The 22327-nt window shown below is 44.7% G+C and overlaps 1 protein-coding gene across 5 annotated transcripts in view; it reads left to right on the top strand.

Moving 5' to 3' along the window:
- The window catches only part of BCL11B (BAF chromatin remodeling complex subunit BCL11B), a 91649-nt gene that overhangs the window by 8513 nt on the left and 60809 nt on the right, over window positions 1-22327 (top strand). For 3 of the 5 annotated variants that reach the window (XM_042047643.1, XM_042047640.1, XM_042047641.1), the window contains exon 2: window positions 5508-5873. In XM_042047643.1, the coding sequence (XP_041903577.1) occupies window positions 5508-5873 (366 nt within the window). Of the gene's footprint in view, window positions 1-5504; window positions 5874-22327 lie in introns of all 5 variants that reach the window. The other 2 variants (XM_042047642.1, XM_042047639.1) reach the window with 1 other exon arrangement.

Below are 22327 nucleotides of genomic sequence, written 5' to 3'. Positions count from 1 at the left end.
GCTCGGGCTTGTTCTGTCTCAGGTGTGTACAGAGGGGTAAACTGCTTTCTGAGAGATCCGGTCTACTTCTGCAAAAGGTGTCTGAGGTACCAGTGCTGCAGGATAGTCCTACGACTCGCAGCCCTCTGCGGGTGCTGAAGCGTTGGAGTGACCGGGTCATTTCTCGCACCCTCCCTGCCCCGCCGTGTCCCGGTCCCGTTGCGGTCCCAGCGGGGGCGGCCGGCTCCCTCCTGCCCGCCGGGGCCCCCGGCACCTGCCGCGCTGCGCCGCCGGCCGCCCGGCACGTGGCCGCGGGTGACAGGACGGCGGCGGCTCGGCGGCTGCACCGAGGCCACGCTCGCACGGAGCGGCAGAGCCTCGCCTGCCGCTGCTCCGGCTGCCTTTGTGCACTTTGCACACGCCGGAGAGTCGCAGGGCAAGTGAGGCAGAGTGAGGTCCCCTTGTGTTTCTGGAGCTTCTCCGTCAAGTTGCCTCTTTTGGCCAACTCAGCCTCAGAGTTGCATTTAGGAAAAATTTAAATACTACAAACAATTGTTTTGCAGTCTTCAGAATAATTAAAAATTGGTGTCAGATAAGCGGTGCCTAGCACCACTGAGTGTGATGCTGATGCAATATGTAGGCATAATCTCAACTCTGCACCTTGTGGCTGCAGGGAGCTGCTGGGAGGCTCTGGAAGCAGGTTATTGATAAACTTTGACGGCAAGGAGCCGCATCGCCCACTTTGAGCAGCGTTAGTCTTTGCGCAGCAAGGATCCTGACACCGATCTTGGTGATAACCCAGCCAGAGAGCGTGTGATTCGAGCTATTTCCGTTAAGCATGTTGATGTTACAGTAAATGTGACATGTGGGTGTTGATTGAAGGGACATCATTTTCAGGCCTGCTTTGGGCCAACACCCTGAAGAGCAAGTCAGTCCTCTGTGCTCACTCCCCAACTAGGCTGAGCTCTCTCTGGCTGTGCCTTCAAGACAGCAGGGACTGCATGAGGAGAACAGTGCACTTAATGTGCTGCAGCACATTTCTGGGCAGTTTCCTGTGCCTGGCCATCACGAACTGAGTCCCCATGGTGGACCCTGGGCACCCCCAGCTTGTCCCAGAGAAGGGTGGTCCCTGGGGTAGCCTGTGCCTTGTCCCCCAGGTGGGCACAAGGGTGGGCAGTGGCTGTGGCAGGGTGCCAGAGCAGGCAGGGCACCCAGCAGCGGCTCTGCAGTGAAGGTACTGGCAGCACTCACCTTCACCAGCCCGTTATTGATTTGTGCAGAAACCAGCTATGGGGGGGAAGTTTCACACACAGCAGTTTGGCCCAACACCAAAATGTTTCCTCTTCACCCTTTCTTTGCCTCATTTTGATACTGTGGAACAAGAAAAATAAGGAAGAGAATAGGCTGGCAACTTCTAGATCCCTTCTTACCCTGGTTCTGCAGTGCAATAAAAAGGCAAGAAAAAAAAAGACGGCTGTCTGGACCCAGCCTCACCCAAACTCTGTGAACAAGCATCCATGGTTCTGTCCTTTGAGGCCTTGGAAATGCTTTTTAGCAAAACAGTCTTTTCCACGATTAGTGGGTAAGATTTTGAGACAACTGACAGGCAGAAAGTAGTTAGCGTGTGCATTCAATTTAATACTGGGCATGAGAGCATTGTTTGCATGGGACACATATGCTCTAATGATGTCACCACGCTGGAGTAGGAGTGCTGGTGGCTTTGTGACAGTGCCTTTATGGAATTAAGGGGTTTGTCCACTGTATTTTGGTGTGGTAGGCAGCCAGAGATCTTGGAGATGCTGCTTAGAGTCCAGTCAGCAAGTGTAATGCTTTTTTAAGTAAAGCAAATGATTCAGACTGTCCGGTTGCATTAATTTCACAAAGCCATTGTATAACAACTGTGTCACTCATGTCCCCAAAGACTGCCCGTCGCCAACACACTGGGCTCCCTAGGCAGGCAGTGCCAAGGCAATCCTCTGCATAGGAATCTCTGGATGTAGGGAAAATACGGGGCGTACCTTAGCACACCTGAAAGAACCAGGGCATGAGTCCTGGCTGGAGACAGCTCATTTGGTTTTTTTTACTTTTTCCATGTAAGTGACATGAGATGTTTTCCATTCTCCTATTTTGTGTGGCTTAATTTCTTTGTCTTAAAAAATATAAATTAATTTAAAATAAATGCTGGTGAAGAAACACCCTCCTACCTCTAAACCCAGCTACCGACAACAGCAATAAAACCACAGAGTTAAATTCAAATAATGTGAAGCTACTCATTTTAAACCCACAGACAGAAGCAGAGTCAGAACTCTAGATTGAGACTGGCCTAAATTGCCCCACTGGTATTAAAGGGCTCCTTAAACAGCCTGAGATCTTGGCTGTTGTATTAACCAGGCATGACCCGATGTGTTATGGGCTGGACTTGCAGGCTTTTTTCTCTTTTCCTTTGTGGGTTTTAAATCTCTCCTGTAATGTTACTTGAATGTAGGTTTTTAATGGCTTAATTGAGTTGTCAATAGGAAGCGTTTTCTTTCTTGCTTTTTTTTTTTATTTTGAGTAAAAAATAAATGCAAATTGACATGGATAAAATGCATTTGAAGATCTATTCAGTATTTTGTTTTTCATTCTTTTATATGTGTTTTCCATGTTGTGAATAAGGGGATGTAATATAGCTTCTGCATTGTTGGGTGAATAGCTGGTCTCATGATTGATGATTTATTAAGCTCAAATCAGAAATAGAGTTGAGTAAAAAAAATCTTTTGATAGTTTGAAACCCAATTACTACTGATCATGAGGGCTCAGCGTACCAAGAAAACGAAAAGCTGATTTTCGGTGATGTGACGACTGCCAAAATATGAAGGAATACCAGATGTTATTTTAAAAAAAGTGCCATTGCGGAGTCCTTGGAAAGAGAGAGTGAGCGAGTGTAAGCGAATAGGCATATGTGGATTTAACTAATATTCAAATGAAGCGTAGAACTGAAAAGAAAGAATTCGTAACAGTTTAGCTGTTTAAACCTCCTTCATGTTTCCACAGACGCCTGGTCAGGACCCTTATCAAACGCAGAAATTTTGCTACTTTTTCTGAAGAGCACGATCTATATCATAGGCAAAAAAAATTATAAATCCTCACAACAAAAAGACAATAAATTTGAGATCAGTGCTTTTCTTTTTATTTGTTACATATATATAAATGCTAAAATTCAGCCTTCGTAATGTAAGACACAGATTTTAATCAAAAGGCTTTACAGGAATGTTAGTGAAACTAGTAACAAGCATTTTTCCCCTCTGCCACCTTTTATTCTTACGACCCTTCATTCAGTTCCTGTTTTTGCGTAGTCTTTTCCAGCTCTTTGTCCCATCTCCTGCGTGTGTATCTTCGTGCCTGTGTGTGCCTCTCTGTATGGTTTTTTTTTAATATTTTGACACACTTCTCCCCCTTAATAGGAATTCTGGCTACAAATAGCATGCACATTTCTAAAAGACCCTTTTCACAGTCCTTTTCTTTTGGCTCTAAAATGATGTATATGTAATTGGTAATTAAAGGTGCAAGCTCTCTTCAATATAAACAATATTGCTCAATGTTAGATCATTAAAGGGAACCGCAGCACTAAATAATTACCTTTTGCATCGTGACATGCTGTTCGCAGGCATCCGCTCCCTTCCCAGCAGTGCCTTTTCAGCACAGAGCTATAGTTACATTTTTACTAAGGCAAGGATGCATCTTCTTATGATATAAATTGATTAATTAATTGCTTACTATTGTCTTCAAACTCCTTTTAAACTTAGATTAAGGGGAAAAAGGTAATTAATGATTTTCAGAATGAGTGAGTTGGGAATCATAAGCCTTCTTGTGCCCATCGTCTGCTCTAGCAGGATGGTCCATGCTTGGACACTTCTCTGGGGTCCCTGTCCTTTTCTGTGGTCACTGGTGCTGCTGCTGCTCTCCGCTTTGCTGCTAGGGAGCTCTGATGCGACTTGTAATACAGCTGGTTGATATGCTGATCAGTTATTTATTCTGGAAGGCAAAAATGGGAACGATTCTTTTTCTAAACTACCTTTTTTCAAGGCGTAAACATTTTTGTTGCCAGGCAATGCATTCCACCTTCTACCTCTTGCCCCTTTTCTATGTGTTTCTTTTTTTTTTCACAATTGCCGAAAACTGGGACAAAAATCCTTTTGTTTTCAGACTGGAGAAGAGTCCAGATCTGAATTACAACATCTGTTTATCACAGTCTTACTTCTTTGAGATATTTGTGTTACTTACTTTCCCCAGGAAATCTATGAGGAAACTGCTAGGGCTAATAGAGAACATTTTTCCTCCTATTCCTTTAATCCTGATTCGATTAGAGGTCTCAGTCACTGATTTACATACTGTTAGTTCCTCTGTTTTGTTCAGCCCAAATCCTATAGTCCTTGCAGAGGCAAACCAGCCTTAGGCAAAAGTCAGTGGAAATTTTGCCTGAGCAAAGTCCAAGGTTTGTATGATTTGTCAGTTACATGGCAGAACAAGAGAAAACAAACCAAAAAACCATGTTTTGCCCCAGAAATGGATTGTGATCCACAATTATTTTATAGTGTAAAAATTCTCTTCTAAATACCAATTTAAAACATACTGGGTTTTATTAATTGTGAAATGAGAAGTTAACATATTTCCTAGAAACTGATTCAGGTCATTCAGAAATTCTTTTCCAGTCTTTGGGGGTAAAAGTAGGAAATTCAACAGGTCTGTGGATAAGATTTAAACAAAAGCCCTTTTATTAGCCTATATAGCAATGGCAGGGTTATTTGGCATTGGAAAAATAGAGTGGAATATTTCAGGCTCAGCCAATATTCCAGTATGTTAAATAAGTGCCTCATTCCCTTTCCCACTGTACACACTTTTGAAACCCCTTAACTGCTCATGAGACCATATCCTGCTTATGATAGTCTTGCAAATAGTTTGTTGTAATTTCTGCTAATGGGTGGTCATTTAATCTTGCCGGTAACTGAATTGGGACAAGGTGGTACTGATTTTGTATGTAACAGGGAGCCTGATCCTGCTAGTTTGGTGCATAAAAGCTTTCCCCATCTCTCTGAAAAAGAAGGAAAGACTTGGGTGCATAAGCTTTGCTGGATGGGGCCTTGGCCAGATGGCTGGGAGACGCGGTGGGAATGAGAAGGTGGGATAAAAAGAGAGGAACTATTTCAGAATGTGACTCGGGGCTCGAACGCGTGCAAAATGGCTCTTTGCTGATATCCTTGCAGTGCTGGCAGCAGTGGGAAGGAGCTGTCAAGAAAGCTATGCCAGGTCAGCCTTTCCATTTTGTTTCAGGCAGGCTTGGTTGCAAAATATATTGAAATCATTCTGGGAGAGCTGAAAAGCTGAAAAATAAAAGAAAGATCTAATCAGCCTTGGCTTCTTTGAGGGGGGGTGGGGGGAGGCTGGGCCTCTGGTGATGCATCCTTCAGAGTCTGTGAACACTCAAAGCAATCTCTTTCTCTTCTCCCTCGTCCCTTTCCTCCCTTTTTCTCCTTGTCCATGCAAAGCAGAGGCTGACCATGTGGAACCGGCACTGGCCGACGAGGATGAGAACCTGGCAATAGCAGACCCAGGCGGCATCAGCATCGCCTCAGGTGGGACAGACCCCGACTTGTTAACCTGTGGACAGTGTCAGATGAACTTCCCGCTGGGAGACATCTTGGTTTTTATAGAGCACAAGAGAAAACAGTGCAATGGCACTGGTGGTGTCTGCTATGAAAAGAGCATGGATAAGAGCAGCCCTCCTCCCTCCTCACGCGCCGAGCTCAGGAAAGTGTCAGAGCCAGTGGAAATCGGGATCCAAGTCACACCCGATGAAGAAGACCGTCTTCTCACGCCTACAAAAGGAATTTGCCCCAAGCAGGAGAACATTGCAGGTACAGCACGTTTTACACTCAATCAACTTGCCTAGGTAATCTTTTAACTAGAGTCCTCTACAAAGTGCCATGAAACAGGCTTCAGCAACATGTCTTCATAGGAGCCATCCATCTGGAGGGTCCTCATGGCTATGCAGGGCTCACCATCCCCTGTTTAATTCATTGTAGCTGTCTGTGCAGGGCCAGCTGCTGGAGAAAGGGGCCTCTCAGGTCCCTGGGAGAGCTGAAGGGCAGCCTGTACATCAAGGAAAAAGCAGGAAGTTGGGGTCAGAAGACATTTCAGGAGCATCCTTAAGCAAGGAGCAGTGGCAGAGGGATAGTGAACTTTGGTGAGAGGCTCCGTTCAGTCCTGTTCCAGATACTCTTTGTCACATGCAGACTCACTGGGAAGGACCACATCCTGACCCTAGTGAAGTCAGTGGAAAATCCTCTTCCCATGGACTGTTAGTGGGAAGAAGATTTTTTTTGTGAGGGCTAAAGCAGGGGTTCATCAAGTCCCTCATTTTTCCTTCTCTGTGGTGGATGTCAGCTTCCTGGCCTGCACTGCTGCCTGTGCTGCCTGTCCTGGGTCTCCTTAGATGGCTTGGGTTGGGTGGGCAGCACCTCCATTCTCAAGCTTACCCCAAACAGAGGACACAGGAGCACAGGCTGGCCTGGGTGAGCAAATTGCAGGCATTTCTTTTTCTAAAACTCTCATACGTGGGGCAGTTAACATTCATTTGTGGACCTCCCCTGCTCAGATGTGGGTAGGCAGGTGATGATTATCCACCTGGGTGAGGTGATCTGAAGTGGTTCCTGCAGAGTGCCTGGCATGGGGTGTTTCTCCCCTCTGCAGTGGTGAAAGGATGACTCTCCTCCCTGCTAGTGAGTGGGGGTTTTATGTTACACAGCAGGATCTCCCCTCAAACGGGCCTTTTTTGTTCAAACTGACTGCATCCCATACAGAAGACCAATGGCAATTTGTCTTTGCTGCCACTATCCTGATTTCTCTAGGAATTGTCCTAAGGGATTAGATCTGACAGTCCAGGATCCCGCCTGTAGTAGAGATGCTCCCATGAGTGGATCCCCAGAAGACCAGCAAGAGGCTCCTATCTTTACAATTGAAGCTTTTAGTGTTGGAGGTCTCTGAGTCAGTCCCCAGCATCTCTGACAGGCTTGGGCATCACATAAATGAGGGTGTTGCCTTTAAAATGCTGCAGTCTTCAGACCTCCTGTCTTTTAGGACAGGGCATAGGATGCCCATTGACTACACTGTTTTCTTCTAGGAATCTTTTTTTTGGGTGCAGCCACCACCCTGACCTGGGACAGCTGGTAGCTTTGGGAGCATTAGCTGTGGCAGGCCTGTGCTGTAGCATTGTAAGCAAATCTACCATAAGATCTGATCCCATGTTTTCCTCATACTTTTTCAGCTCTTTTCATCCTTTTGCAGTTGTGAATGCATTTCTTGGTAGAGATGACTACATCGTGGTGTAGCAGATTTGAGGGCTAGATTTCCTTTCCGTTTGGTAGGAGCAGAGGAGAAGTATTCAGGACCTTCCCTAGTCTGCTGAAGGCTGCCTGAGTGGTGCTGAGCACTCCCAATAGCCGTTGATCTCTGTGCAAGCTGTGCAAGTCCTCAGCCCCTTGCAGACGGTGTGCAGTGCTTAGTAAGGTTGGTTTAGGAGAGCTCTGCTGCAGCTGCAGTCCGGAGCTCATCTCTTACTAATCTCTGCCCAGGTTCAGTCCATAGTACCTCAATGGCTATTCCCAGAGCAGAGGGGGCTGTCCCATCCCAGCTTCTGGGGGGTCAGCAACAACAAAACCAAAGCTTTTGCCATGCAGAAAATCTGCTGGGGTAAGAGGGGGTGAAGGAGATGTTCACATGTGGAAAAGGCATGAAAAAAAATTAAAAGCCAATCTGGAGCACCTAATCTCTTTCAGGCTAAACTGAATATCAAATGAAAAATATGTAGGAAAGATTTTGAATTGAGAAAAATAAAAGGGTTTATCATTCGATTGGCATTTTCTCATCAGTGCATGGAGATAGGGACATCCACTAAATAGTGCCATAATAATGCTTTCTCAATTAGGAGCCCAGCTCTGAGATGAAAAGGTGCAGTGTCCTTCCATATTTTTTTTAATAGCAGCGGATAGTTTTCAATAGTAGGATAAAAACCTCACATTACAGCCATGGAGGGTAGCCATGAAAAACCCACAGAAGTCATTCACTGGAAAGGCTTTAGTGGGATATACCAAACCCCTTATTTATATTTCAATAGAAAGGCTTTCTGCATTAGCCAAGAAAATCAGAATCTGCATTTAACATTAAAGGTATTTCCCAGTGAGCGGCTGTAGAGCATTGTTGTTAGATTTGTTAAAAAAAGAGACTAAATACGATTTCATAAAAGGGAAACTTAATCTCTAAGGCAGCTTTCTCCTACCCTGCCACCCCCTCCCTTTACTTTTTTTTTTTTTTTCTAATAATGCAACAGCCTACAGTATTTTTACTTTATATGTGACGAAAGATATTCTTAGCCTTTCTGTACTGCGACAGGAAGAATGAATTTCTTTATTCCACCAAGAAATATGTAAAATAATCCCTTAGAAGTATGGGGAGATATGTTTGTTCAAAGCATTTAAAATGTTATTTTAATCAAAGGCACAAAACACTCTACATGCTGTGTCAGCTAAAGGAGACCATTACATTTTACCAGCAAATCATGTTCTTTTTCCTCCTCCTAGCTAGCCCCCCCGCTTTGAAACTAACTTTTTTTTATTAAATAAAAAGGCGAAAAAGATTAAAGAATAAAAAAAAAACTTCAGTGGCTCAAATGTATAAAGTAATTTAATATGGTGGAAGCATTAATTATTTTAGCTTAATTGAATTCTGAGGACTGCAGTAGTTGCATTTTTGTAGACAAGCTCTGTTTATTATTTCTTTGTGTAGATTAACAGTAAAGGAAACATAGATAACTTTCAGTTATTTATTGTAAAATAAATGTGTCAATTCATGTGTAAAGCAAGCTGTTCAAAGATAATTGAGTCTTTATATTTGAAGAGGGAAACCAGAAATCACCCACTCGCCACTCCGGCTCTCTGAAATATGCTGCCACCACTGCTGTCCTCAAAGAGGTTTCAGCTCCTCTCCTTGATCTTGTGTTATTTTTGCAGACCTTCTTATTTGGTCAGAATGATTTGTACAGCCTTCTGTGGTGTGACTAAGCCACCAAACCTTACGGCTGCCCATAGCTGAATGCTCTGAGGGTATGTCAAGTGCTGAGCCTGACTCTGCCATTGTACCTCTCGTAGCTCTGGGTGTGAGGATATTGGGATGCAGAACTGCGCCGAGTATTCATCCTGGCACAGGGTGCTCCTGAGGTCTTTCTTTCTCTGTTTCTTTTTTTTTTTTTTTTTTTTTAACTTTCTTTGTAGCTCTTCTTGCCCCGGTCACTGAATGCCTGTTGACCACACAACAGACCTTGTGCTGCTTTGAGGGAGGCTTTGAGGCAGAACTCAGGAGTCCATGAGAATTTTTATGTATGCAACACAAATATCCAACTGACATTTCTATATTACAGCGCAGACAAAGGCGACTTTGTCTCTGCAATAAGCTTTTAAAGATCTTCTGATAATGAAATCTGTCATCTTTCCCTGACTGGTGACTTGCAAATCCAAGTTTCTGAAGGTGCTTTCATTTAGTTACCACTGTCTGTAAGATATGTGGTAGCATGTTAGCTGGCACTGGGAGGACGTGACTTGCTTAGGAACAGTCTGCCCTGTAAAGATTTTTTTTTTTCCGAATTGGCTGACCTGTTTGAAAATCAGTTCTGCCTCTTGTACAGAGGGTGTGATAGTATCGAAGAGATGTACCAGATTGTCGCACAGCAAAACATAGCCAGGCCAATGAGTTGGCGAGCAGTTATTGGTCACTGCTTCTTTTATTTCACTGCTGGCAGGTATTTTGGAAAAAAATAGACCACTGCTGCATTTTACACCTCTTTTTATCTTTCATGTTTATCAGATCTTGGGCATAACCAGGTGACCTGTCCTGGCTGAAGAATGACCTGGGAAGCTGCTCCCACTGTCTTTTGACTGATGGTGTCTCATCTCCTCCCCATGGCCCTGAGAATCCTTTCAGGATTCTCTGGAACTACCCAAGTTAAAGAAAAAGTACCAGTCAGCTAGTCAGCTTGATTTTAATGCTGAGTGGTTTCATAGAACCCCAGCAGAGAGAAGGGAGCCTCTGTGGGGCAGGCACCACTTGGACCAGACCTTCTCCAGATTCACTGGCAGGTCTGCATCTTGAGGCCAGCAGGCCCTCACAAACATGTAACTACAGCAGCAGCAGAGGTTCATTAAGATGGTGAGATAATTTTTGCAAAGATAGTGCTAGGAAAGGGGAGGGGGTTGATTGGAATTCCTCATTCATCCTGTCCCAGCTACCAGTGCTGGGCTCCATACATTGTACTAGATGCACATCATGAAAAAAGGCTCCCTGTCAGAGGCAGGATTTAACTGTAACCCCTGCTCCATGAATGTTCATTTCAGGCTTTTGAATGGTAAAACTGCCAGTGAGAGAAACTAAATAACTCGCATGTGCTGGAAGCCAGAGATAAACACCGCTGCAGGTTGCCATGAAATGGGCTATTTGATATATTTAGAATTGTTATTTTTCTCCAAATTAAGATTAGTTAAATCCATGTGTGTTGTGTGAGTGATTGTTAACTCAATGGCATGGATTATCCTTTTTTCAAATCATGACAGCTAATTATTATTGCTGTCTACCCTGAGACATTCACTTACAATGTACCATTATGGACCCGTGCACCCATATTAACTGCAGGACTCAGACAGCCGTCGTGATGCCTTCACACGTGAGGGGAGGGAAACGCGAGCTGAAACAACCCAAGTACTGTGACAGCGACATCAGGCAGGTTGGGAAGAGGTATTCTGAAGCTGAGCTGGCACAGGGCTTGGTGGCCATCCCCTTCCCAAGGCTGTCATGGCAGCAGGTGCTGCTACTAGAACCTCCCTGGGGCAATGGGTCTTGCAGGAGTGACTTGTAAAAGTGAGGCCAGGAGAAACGAGTACGTGAAGAAAAAAGGCTTCTAGAAGTATGTGGTAACAATGCCAGAGAAACTCAGCTGCAATCCTTTTCATGAGGCTTTTCCAGGCTTGTTTCTTCCCTCGAATCTGCTAGGGTTTTCCTGAGTGCAGAGGAGTTACCTGGTCACCTCCTCCTACTCCTTTGCTACTTCACCAGGTATTTAGCAACACATTTTGCTAATTGGTGTTGCTGAGCAGTAAGGGGAGGACACATGACACAAGGAAAGTGTCAACTGAGAGTGCCCTGAGAGTGGGTTAACGAGCAAACCTCCTGCCCCTGGGACCTTGTTGAGGTCCTTGCTGGGGTGTGGAGAGAAAAACAAGCAGGGTGATCTCACCAAGAGCCCTGCTGGCACCCAGGGCTGGGGGTGGGGGGCATGCTTGGGGAGCTTGGCTCTTCTCTGGGGAGCGAGCACCCCCCAGCCCATGGGAGCAGTCCACAGTGCCAGCTGCCCTCCCCTGGTTTGCTGAGGCTTCAAGCTTGAAAAAGGGCTGCTGAAATGTTGATGGCTTAAAGTTTTAAGGCTGTTGGTGGAGGCCAGCATGGGGGTCTCCAAGGAACATGATTGTGCCCCTGTGGGAGATCCTAAGAGAGGGCAATTCCACCTTCAGGGCTGCAGCCACAGGGTAATGGTTGCAGTGTCTCTCGCCAAGGCAGCAGCACGGACCCTGCTAATCCTGGCAAGAGTTAAAGGTGAGAAACCTTCCAGTTACAAAACCTTTCCTTCCCCTCGCTTGAACTCCACCACACCCTGGGGCCCCTCTGCTCAGACCCAGCCCAAGGCCACCAACCACCCTCTCCCTGCTGCCACCTCAGCTTGTCCCCAGCTGTGTCCTGCCTAGGGTCCGGCCCTGCCATGCACCAAGGCTTTCCCAGCATCTGCCAGTAAAGAGTGAAATTAATCACAGTGAGTTTTAAAAGCAGTTTTTAAAAAATGCTGAGGATATTTTGCCCTCAATTCTCCCTGCCAATCTTAGCTTTTTGTTTTGTTCCTCTCACCATCCTGTTTTTCAAAGTTATCTTCTGTGCCCTGTATGTGGTTAGCAGCATCTCTGTGAGGCTGTAGTAGTGGTGGGGGGTCCAGTTTACCCTTCTGTGCCCCAGTTTCACGTGGGGTAACTCCCCTGAAACCAGCAGGACCATGCCAGATTGATCGGATGGCGCAAGTGGGGACCTGCCCCTGAGCGCATGGTGTGCCGTACTGAGAAACAGGAGCTTGCTGCTGTTATTTTCTCCCTCTCTAATCTCTCCTAGTTATAGTCATCTTCAGTTTTATGAGTGACAATGCTGGGTAAAACCTTTTCGACAGAAGTGCCATTTTGCAGGCTGATGAGAAGGGATTTAAGAAGGTCATTCAGTACACATGGCCAGAGTCTTCTTGCTCTGGGGCGAATGCATGTGAGGAGTCACTCTTTAAGAGCAAAACTTGCTTGTTTGTACCACGTTGGCACTGCTGTTAGCCTCTTTTAATTCAGTGGAAGAACTCTGGACTTACTCAGAGTTAGAACCCACTAAAAATGTCACCCAACAAAGTGGCTTTTTGCCTTTCTTTAATTTCTTTTGTGAAAGTACTTAGGCCATGTGTCCAGAAACTGTATGCATATCTGGTTATAATTACCATGGAAAGACTGGTAGATTTTTATAGGCAACAGTAACGGTGAATGGTGAAAAGGCACTGTTCAACCAGCCATTACTCATTTTTCTTGACAACTTTGTGAGCAACTATTAAGAGCAAAGTAAAAGAGGTGCCCAACCATCTTGTGGATTGCTTTGGCATTTATGTGGATGCAACTAATAGCAATACGCTTGTGCTTGGTGGAGTGTTGACTGCAAGAAAGGAACTCGTATGTGTTTGCAGGGGAATTTTGGATTGGGCTGTAGCTAAAGGAAAGCCGGGTGTGTGGAAGTACTATAAAAGACAAAAGCTGTCTCCAATGATGTCCTTCTCCAGCAGTGGATAAATACATAAAGACACAGAAATGGTTCCTTTGCTTGAGCAGGACAGAAGTGTTGCTATAGCATGAGGTTGCCTCCCTTCATGCGTTTTCCATTGATTGTTTTTCTTTCTCAGCCGGTGTTTGAACTGTGCTGCCTATACACACAGTGACCAAATCGGCTGTGACATAAAGGTTGAACCTTTCTAGGTTTTTTCTGAGATTGGAACATTTTTCTATCATAACTGGAGAAAAAAACCCCTGTGAAGTAATCATACTTTTTGTACAAGAAAGGCTTGGATTTCTATGTCATGTCACATAACTTCAAAGGGCATAGATTTGGGGCTGACTTTCAGCACTGGCTTCGGAGGCTGAGTGGGAAGATGGGAGCCTGGAGGGTAGGAAATAGAAGAGAGAGGCCAGGTATAGAAATAAAACCATGTTTCTCAGCAGAAAACCCTGGAAGCCAGGAGAAACTGGGTAACTCTTGTCTTGGGAGATATGTGTGCTCTCTCCAATGAGAGCATCCTTTTCAGCATGGTTTCTTTTCCCCATTCCCTCCCACCCTCCAAATGGTAATTGGTGGGCTGTGCAGTAGAAATGTTATAAAAAAAAAAAGGAGAAGAAAAACTGGGTGGGTGGGGTATCTAGGGATTTGGTGTCTAAGCTCAGGAGTTAAGCCGGAAATCCCAGAGATGTAATGAAAACAAAACGGACTTTTCACTCGCGCTGTGGCATTCTGGCAGTGAGAACGCTTTCGTGAGCCAATGTTTTCATTGTAGGTTTTCTCGAGAGAAGTAGTGGAAATGAATCGTTAACCCCTTAACAGGAATGAATGTGGTTGCTGCAGTGAGGAGAGGAGAGCCGTCTTGGCTCCCAGTTGCTGTGTTGCAGAGCTCGGGGGTGTGTGTATGCTTGTGTGTAGTGGGGAAGGTGGGGTTAGATACCGCTTGTAAGGAGTTTAATAATGTTAATGGCAGATGTGAAGTGGTTACTTAGCGGTTGTTGTTTTTTTCTCTTTGCATGTGCGCCTTTGCAGAAAGATTCGAGTGTGATCAGCAGAAACCGCTGTTAAGCCCAACGGTTCTTAAACTCGCTCCTTCTTCTGGCATTTAGTAGCATATTTCTTGAGTGAGAAAAGGGGGGACACTGCTCACCGGTCCCTCGGCAGAGTCATAAAAGCTGCAGATGGAAAAGACCTACCAAGTAGCAGATCCCAGTTTTCTTGGAAAGTGGAAGTACAGGATGTGTGTCTGTAGCAGGCATGCTACGTATATAGCTTTAAATGTCCAGCAGTCTTGGATGGTGTGCAGCCTTACAGGAGTCAGCCCCTTCTTTAAAATTAAGGGAGTTTGGAGAGGAAGAGAGCTGGGAGTGATTAATCTAATTTACCTTAACAGCCACTTTTGGTGAAAAGATTTTGTATCCTTGTCCTCCATGCTCTGATTAGGCTGCATCTTATTTCACTGTTTTATTTCACCTTTTGATTGCTGCTGGCACTTACCCTATTTCTCTCTCCATTCTCTCATTAGGATATTTTATCTGCATGTATTCTTGCAAGCGGTATAGAGCATCAGCCCCTCTGCTCTAGCTAAAGAGCATCTCATCGACCCTTTAGCATCTCCGAAGAGCAATTAAAATCATTATAGACCTTCTTCCAGCTGCCCTAGATCCTCCAGTCCAGCCCTTGCATGCAGGTTGTGGGACTCTTGGTGCTGTGCAGACTTCGGATGTAATTGCATAGCTGCTGCAAAGGGCTGTGTCTCTGCAGCTGACCTTGCTGAGTGCATCTGGCCTCTGAATAGATGTTTGCCTTCTTTCTTCCCACTTTGACAGCTCCCCCCCTCTGCACTCCAGCCCCTCACTCTGCTCCAGCCTGCTCCTTGTCTGCTCATGCTGGGAAAGCACGGCGGCAGCAAGGTATTTGTGGCTGAGACTGCCTTGGCAGTGAGGAAAGCTTGAGGAGAGCATCGGCTCTCCCGCACACCCCTGTTTGAAGAGGGGAAAAATAAGAAAGGAAAGAGATGCTGTTGAATAAATGATGGTTCTACATGTTTTTTATACCACACTCCTTTTGTAATGGTCATTTAAACAAGGTGGAGAGGTGGGGGAGGAGAGAACAGATGAGACTGCAGACAAGGATTAAACAGCCCTCTTCCTCTTTTAAGACATTTATTATTTTCAGAGTCAAACCTGTTGTCAGCTAATGTAACTGTAAAATTCCTCTGAATTATTGCTGAGGTGCTCTGAAGTATTCTATTAGAGCTGATGTACTTATGTGCAGGCAAAACTCAGATTTGAATTTAGCACCTACTTGTTTTATTTTCTTTATTGAACCAACTTCTGGTTCATTTTTTCCTTTCAAGACCCACTTTTTGTTTCCCGTTTTCTAGACTGCCTTATTACTAGCTCATAAAAAGAGTTAGAAACTGAAGGGAAGTTTCCTGAGCAAGAAGGAGTTTTTTTTCTTTTGTTTTATTTTTTCCTCCCCCCCTATGTCTTGGCCTGGCGCCAACCTGTCTTTCAACAAGTAGAGAGCCATTCCAAGTTGAAATTTATAGAGCAGAGTCCAGGTTCAAGGGCTGAAGCCCGCCAACAGCTCCAGCCTCTTTGTTACTGATTAATTCTGCAAGCGGTTCAGCTGGTTTGCTCACTTCTGCCCGCTCTTCACAGCACCGCAGCGCTTCCGAGCCGGCTGCCGCTGCTTCGCCCTCCCCTGCTTTTCAGCAGGGCTTTATCCCCTCATTGTATAGCATGCCCCCCAAATGCATTTTAACCCCATGCAGTTCAAGCTGCATTGAGTTGACTTTCTAGCAAAAATTACAAAACATCCTTTCCCTCTTTCCTCCATTTTTTCCCCCTCCTTTTTTACTTTTTTTTTTACTTTTTTTTTTTTCCCCCTACAGCTGATTTTAAATGTCTGGAGCTTCCCATTTCCCTTCAGTTCATATTAATGATTGCTTCTTGGCATCGGTTGGAACCCAAGTTCCCAGGTTTTAATTACTTTACTCAAATGCACACAGTGGAGCAAAATAGTTTCTTTCAGCTTTACCTGCAAAGGATGTTTCCTGTCTCAGTGAGGGGGTTTTCCTCATGGAGGGATTTGAACGGCAGAAGTTTTCAAGCGGTCTCAATATGGGGCCCCACAAGAGTGAGTGTGGGAGGTGAGGGGGTGAAAGAGCAGTAAGAGAAAAGAGAGAGAAAAAAAACCAAACAAAAACCTAAACCAAAATAGATTTTGGGAAAGTACCTTGAAATGAGGATGGTCCCAATCCTGCAACAAATTGGATGTCAAAGCACAACCTTATTGACGTCAATGGGGGTTTTGCCATTGGCTTCGGCGCAGGCCGGATTCCATCCTCAGCCTGCACTGAGCTGTAGGTACGCCAACAGTGCTCTGCAGTCAGCGGGATTACTGATGTGCAGAAAGTTAAGCATGTCTGTAAGCGTTGGCAGGATTAAGATCTGTGCTGGTATTTTCAGACCAAGTGAAATGCATGTAGGAGTTTTTTAAAGAAGAAAGTGCATGGGAGTTTAAAAAAAAGGGAGAATATAGCCGAGCCTGCCATTTTTAAGTGCCTTGGGGAAAAACCTGGGTTGCTATTAAAAATATCGGAGGACTAATGTGTTACTAATTGTGACACAATTAACTTCTTAAAAGTATTTGATTGTGAGTCCCGAGAAAACAAAAAGATGGAGATGAACAGCTAGAAATTCAGGCCTGTGTTTCAGTTAAAACATTTCTTTTCTATTAACTAGGAATAAAAGCAAGCCTAGAGGTTCAGTTTACCATGCATCTTGGTTACTTTGTTCCTAGAAGTCTACTTTTTGTGGGTTATTGAAAGAATTAAAAAAACAACATCAAGGAAAAGAAGCTCAAACCCAGTAGCTGTCTGAGACCCCTGTATGTGGCTTTACCACACAGCTCTTAAATTCCTGTTTAAACATTTCTCAAGAGCTGTTTCTCAGGAAGTTAAAATATGTGCTGTTTGTCTCTAGCAGATTAAAAGTTTACCTTTAATGTGACAGCTTCTCAAATCTAGTGTTGGAAACATGCCTCTATTTTATGGTATTATGAAACAGGTCTGGAGCAGAAACAACATATTTAAGTAAGAGAGAATGAGATAGAATTTGTGGGTTTCTTTCTTTAATGGTTTATAAGCAGAAACCTCTTCTCTGTCTGTCTCTGAAACTTTTGTTCATACAAGTGGCCAGCACATGTAAACCACACTTTGAAATTTAACAGTTAACCTTAAAAAGCATTAAGTTCAGCAAAATGGCTCTCCTTTCTTTTTTTCTATTTGTAATCTACAGACAGCTCTTTGTAATGATCTGGCAGAGGACTCTAAAGTTGGTTGGTTTTTTTTTCTCCAAAACATTCGTAATTTCAGCAGTAGAAAACTGAAGCACACCCGAGCTCTGAGAAGGCTCTTTGACATCTGCCTCTGCCTGTGTGCTGATTCTCTGGGGTCCCATTTATAACAATCTAACAAGATAGAATCTGCCTTTGAGTATCAGTAAATATGGCTAAAGATCACAAAACTGTACTCATAATTGTTCAAGACTAAAAGGCAGAATATAGTGTTTGATTAATGCTTATGCTACAGGGCCTTTTTGCAAGAAAGAAGTTAAAACAGTAAGCCCCAAAACTCCCTTAAAAAACCCCTGAGCCCCCACTCCAGCTTCCAGACTCCTCTGGAGGAAGTTATCCTCATCATGCCAAGTTCATCATCTAAGATGATGCACGTTATTTTTGATTTTGAAGCTGATTGAGGATTCCTGATTGGAGCTGATTCTCCAAAGGGATGCACAATGGTTTTCTGTTAGCAGTGCTAGTACACAGGAGCAAAATCTTTACTGGCCTCCAGAAGCACCCATCCCTTCAGGGGATTTTGACAGTGCATTGTCTTGGACTGGCCTCATCCTTACCCTGTCTGCTCTGTGGCTAAGGAAAAACATCCTCAATCCGCAATGCTCCCTATCTAACAATTAACATCCACTAGAAATAATTCGGCAAGGGGAAGTCATGGATGCAGTGGTGGTCAGAGACCCCTAGCAAAGGCACCTGCTTGTTTTGGAAGAACTGATGAGCTGGATTGATGAAGCCTGTGGGCTGGGGCCTTGAGGCTGTTTGGGTTAGGGTTTTTCCGGGCAGCCGGCAGCTTGTAACAGACGTTACCTGGGTGGGGCAATTCACTGGTTGACCTCACTCCCTCTGGGGGAAGCTTGGGAACCGCTATTGTCTTCACTTTTGGGAGACTTCCCTGCTATCTGGAAAGGTTTACTTCCTTGAGAGATAGATGGATCTGTTTCCATCTATCTCTCAAGATAGAAGTAAGGTCTAGAAGTGGCAGAGATGACAGTGGAAATGCACAAAGAGATGATGTGGGGGAGAGTCGGTGCTAGTCTGCATTCAGGGCTGGTCCCTCTCAGAGGCTCCTGCCAGAGCAGGTCCTGGAAGGAGCCAGTGGTGGGGCTGGGTGCTGGCCAGGGTGCCTGGGGGATGCGCTGAGAGAGGGGTTGTGACTTTTGCAGTGAAAACCCCATGATTTGGGGAATGGGGAAAGGGTACAGAGGGAAAACCTGGAAGATGTGCGTATGCTCCAGTGATTGTTTCTCACTGCGGAAGCTGTGGCCTTGAGGGTGAGACAGTTACTGCGGTGCGCAGAGAACTGTGCTAGCAGAAGTACCACCCCAGTGTGCCATGACGGGAGAACCTTGGCACTTCTAGAATCATGCTTAAATACTTCTGCTTCCCACCTTCCTGTCTCTATGCTTCTCCCAGCCCTGGCTGTGTGATGACAGTGCAGAGCAGAGTCTAAACCCTGTAACCCTTCTGTAGGACAAGTTGGTGTGGTTTGATGGGTGAAGTGCAGAAGACCATCAGCCCTTTCTCCCATCCTGCAGCCCCAGCTTTGTTCCCGGGAGCTGAACAAGTCCAGGAATTTTTAGTGCTAGTTGCTCTTGCTTTTAACTCTCCCGTCTCTGCCAGCACCAGCTTTAAGATGCCCACAGGAGATATGCACTCTCATTTCTCAGATGAGGCAGAAAAGATGTGAATGGGTTTATTTTCCAAAGTGCCCAGCTGCATCCGGCAGGGAATTGGGCCAGCCTGCAGCACTCAGCACCCTTCTGGATAAGGCCACAGGTACTACTGTCCAAAATTCCAGCGGGGAGCAGGGGAGGGCAGCAGTTCTGTGGCTGGGAGAACTGTCCTCTGGTTCATTGCTCACAGCCCTACCTGTTTGTAGGTGTGTGGGTATTTTTGAACAAGCCCTGATCCCTTTGAGTATCTGTGCTGTTCCCCCCATCCCCAAACTCCTTGGCAAAGAGTTTGGATTAAACAAAAATGAAGTCACAGGCCAGGCATCGGGGAAGGCAGTGGTGTCTCCCATCCCTTCTCACAGCCTGCACTGATTGGTGCGGATGGGTGGAGGATGTGAGGCTTCATGCCACTTCCTGGGGCCTCGGCAGCATTGCCACTGTGGGCACAGTGCCAGGAGATGGCCTCTCCCTCATAAAAAAAAGGATCTAAGGAAATTTCACTTGTGAACATGTCATATGGCCCTTTCTCGTGTGGGTAGTCGTGAACCCCAGAGCTGGGTGGCTCAGGTGAGACCCTGTCTGAGTTTGGCTGGTGCCCTCACCTCCACTCTGGGTGTTGGTTCCAGAGGAGCTGGGACTCCTCTGTGCTGTATTCCTGCAACTGGGTGCTGAGGAAGAGAAGGAGGCAGGGGGAAAAGGGCGGGGGGGGAGGGGAAAAGAGAAAAGATCTGTGACAAAATCATGCGACACCCACGTAAATATTGTTTGTATGAATTGGGTCCTTCATCTTTTGTTAGCAGCAGCTTGTTAATTAACAGCAGATTAGTGCTGCTTTCTTCTGACACATGAATATATTTTGGGCTAGAAAATACTTGTACTCCATAAAACTGTGTGACTGAACAATTCAGAAAGTACCAGCGGAGCACCGTAATGGATTCCCTTTTCATCCCCTCCCCCCTTCCTCCTCCTCCTCCTGCTCTAAACGCAAGCAGATTTCTGCAGTCTAGTGCAGAAGAGACATGTTAAACACAGCTAAATAAATCATGTTTACTCTTGGCGTTCTTGGTAGTGAAAAATCTGTTGGCTGTTTTTACTTCCTTATTTCTCAGCATTTGCTTCCTACCTGTTTTTGAGCCTGTGCCCAGAAATAGTAGTTTTGTCAAACGAGTAGATTATGCCAACCAGCAGTTCCCTCTGCCAAGGAAGCTGCTGGATCACAAAACCTGGTGACTTCTTTCTTAGAGTGACACTGAGATTCCCACTCTTCCTCCCCCCCACTCCCTATTAGAATATATAATAAAAGTATTAAAATCTGGAGAAGGAGAAAATGTAACCAGATCCTGGCACTTAAGAGCCCAGATTAAGGAAAGTTGAACTTCTGTTCCAGAAGCCCTTCTTTAAGCTGTTTGTGGAGGTGAAAGTGCTGGAGATAGCAATAATAGGAACCAGACATTTTCCCTTTCCCGTTATCATTCCATGTCCCATCCCACCCCCCCTCCTCCCCCCCCCCCCCCACGGGGGGGGGGGTTTTCTTTTACGGTTTTTCGGGTTTCTTTTTTTTTTTTTCCTTCCCTCTACAGAGAACTTTACAGCTAGAAAGGAGAGGTAACTAAGCCGTTATTTAACCAAATTGGCTCTGCTGTTGCAGGCAGAGGGTGAACTCTAGTTTTTGGTCTGAATTCTGCTCCTGACCCTGCATACTTGGGTGGCCCTGCTCGAGTGAGGGTCTGAGCTTCCTTTGCAAGATGGAGTAAATGCAAGTGTGAAAAAGCAATGCACAGTGCATGTATATATATATACACACACACAAATATATATATAAACCAAATATATATAGTGTAGCACATTTGCTGTCATCAGCAGAGTTGTGTTGAGTGGAGGGGAGTGTAGCCCAAAAGATAAATAACTCAATTTTCACAGAATCCTGGGTATTAAGTGCTCCTCTTTGACCCCAGGTGACAACTTTTGAGCCTGAACCCATATTCCTCACTGCTGTTATCCCAGGTGTCAGTGATCCCAGATGTTACTGTAATATGGATTATGAGCCTGGTGGACTCTCCCTGTTTAGTTTTAAAATTAGAAAAAAGATCCGTTTTCCCATCAGAGCTTTGCATGTATTTACTCTTTGATCACATTGGAAGGGCCTTATCCTGTCTCCAGAGAAGCTTTAGTTCTGCTTTCAGTGGTAACAGGGATCTGGCCCGTGCTGAATATTAGCATTTTAATGGCTTACTTAAAACCCCATTGCTGGTACACTCACAGGGCTCCCGGCAGGAGAAGAGTCCAGCTCTGGGGTTTTGCAAAGCGATGTTGCAGGCTGCAGTGCCTGCTGAAGGAGAGGAGCCGGGATAGCCCATTTGTCATAGATTATTAGTATTGTCAATAATAACATGTCTACAGAAGCCAAATTAATTCCTTCTTCCACTTAGTACTAAGTCCAAGAAATGCCAGATCAGTTTCAGAACAGGGGGAAAAATAAACAGAATCAAAGTTTGTATATTATGATCCCTCTGAATTTCTGGTGGGAATACTCTGTGATAGAAATGATATTTCCATAGAGGCACTGGCTGCCAGTTTGCTTAATTACATTAAATAGTGGTATAAACCTCTGCAGAACATAAACCTCTGTTACAGCCAGTCATTAGAATATTGAATCATAAGGAATAATGATACCAGTGCTAACGGGTTACAACAATCTTTATTATATTAGTGACTGAAGTGTTATTTAAAAAATAAGGTTTGTTGTAGTGGTTTAGGTGTGCATGCATATTTTCTCTGATCACCTATTAAGAGACTGAAGACTGGATTTGAATTTATTACAGGCAAATAAAGGGCTTGCTTCAAGGAAGAACTACTAGATTGCTGCTTATGATTTTACAATTTGATTCCACTTGTCCTGAAGGAAGGTTCATAATGCTTACTGCGGAAATACCATCTACATCTAGAAAATTAGGGTTAAAAGGATGACTTTGTTGAAACTAATTACAGGCTGGTTCAGCTTTTTAGTTGGTGACATTTTAGAGATTTTGCTCGTAACACAAGAGGTTATAGAAAGATTTGGTTAGACTGTGATATACAGCAATAAGCTGTCATTTGAGTATATTGACATTTTCATCAGATACAAAAAAGTCTACTCAGCTTTATTTTACTGTGGTGATAGTTATGAATTTAATATTGCTTCCTCATCCTAACCATGGATTTTTGAAGGAATTCTCTTGCCTCACCTTGTTTGTACAGTATGTCTGGTTTTTTTATACACTTTCCTGGCTAAGTGTATTCAGCTTCCGTTTCGAGCAGACTTGATAATAAGCCTTTTTGTGTCTTATGCTTTTATGTTATGGAGAAAGATGCTATTCTGTACAAATAATGGGTAAATTGAGAGGTACAGG

The sequence above is a fragment of the Corvus kubaryi genome, unplaced genomic scaffold (genome assembly GCF_017639235.1).
Source record: "Corvus kubaryi isolate FWS band 111438036 unplaced genomic scaffold, C.kubaryi_AGA036_p1.0 66, whole genome shotgun sequence".
Taxonomy (NCBI): Eukaryota; Metazoa; Chordata; class Aves; order Passeriformes; family Corvidae; genus Corvus; species Corvus kubaryi.
The sequence above is the reverse complement of the archived record's forward strand: the minus strand, read 5'-3'. Positions and strand labels throughout refer to the sequence as shown.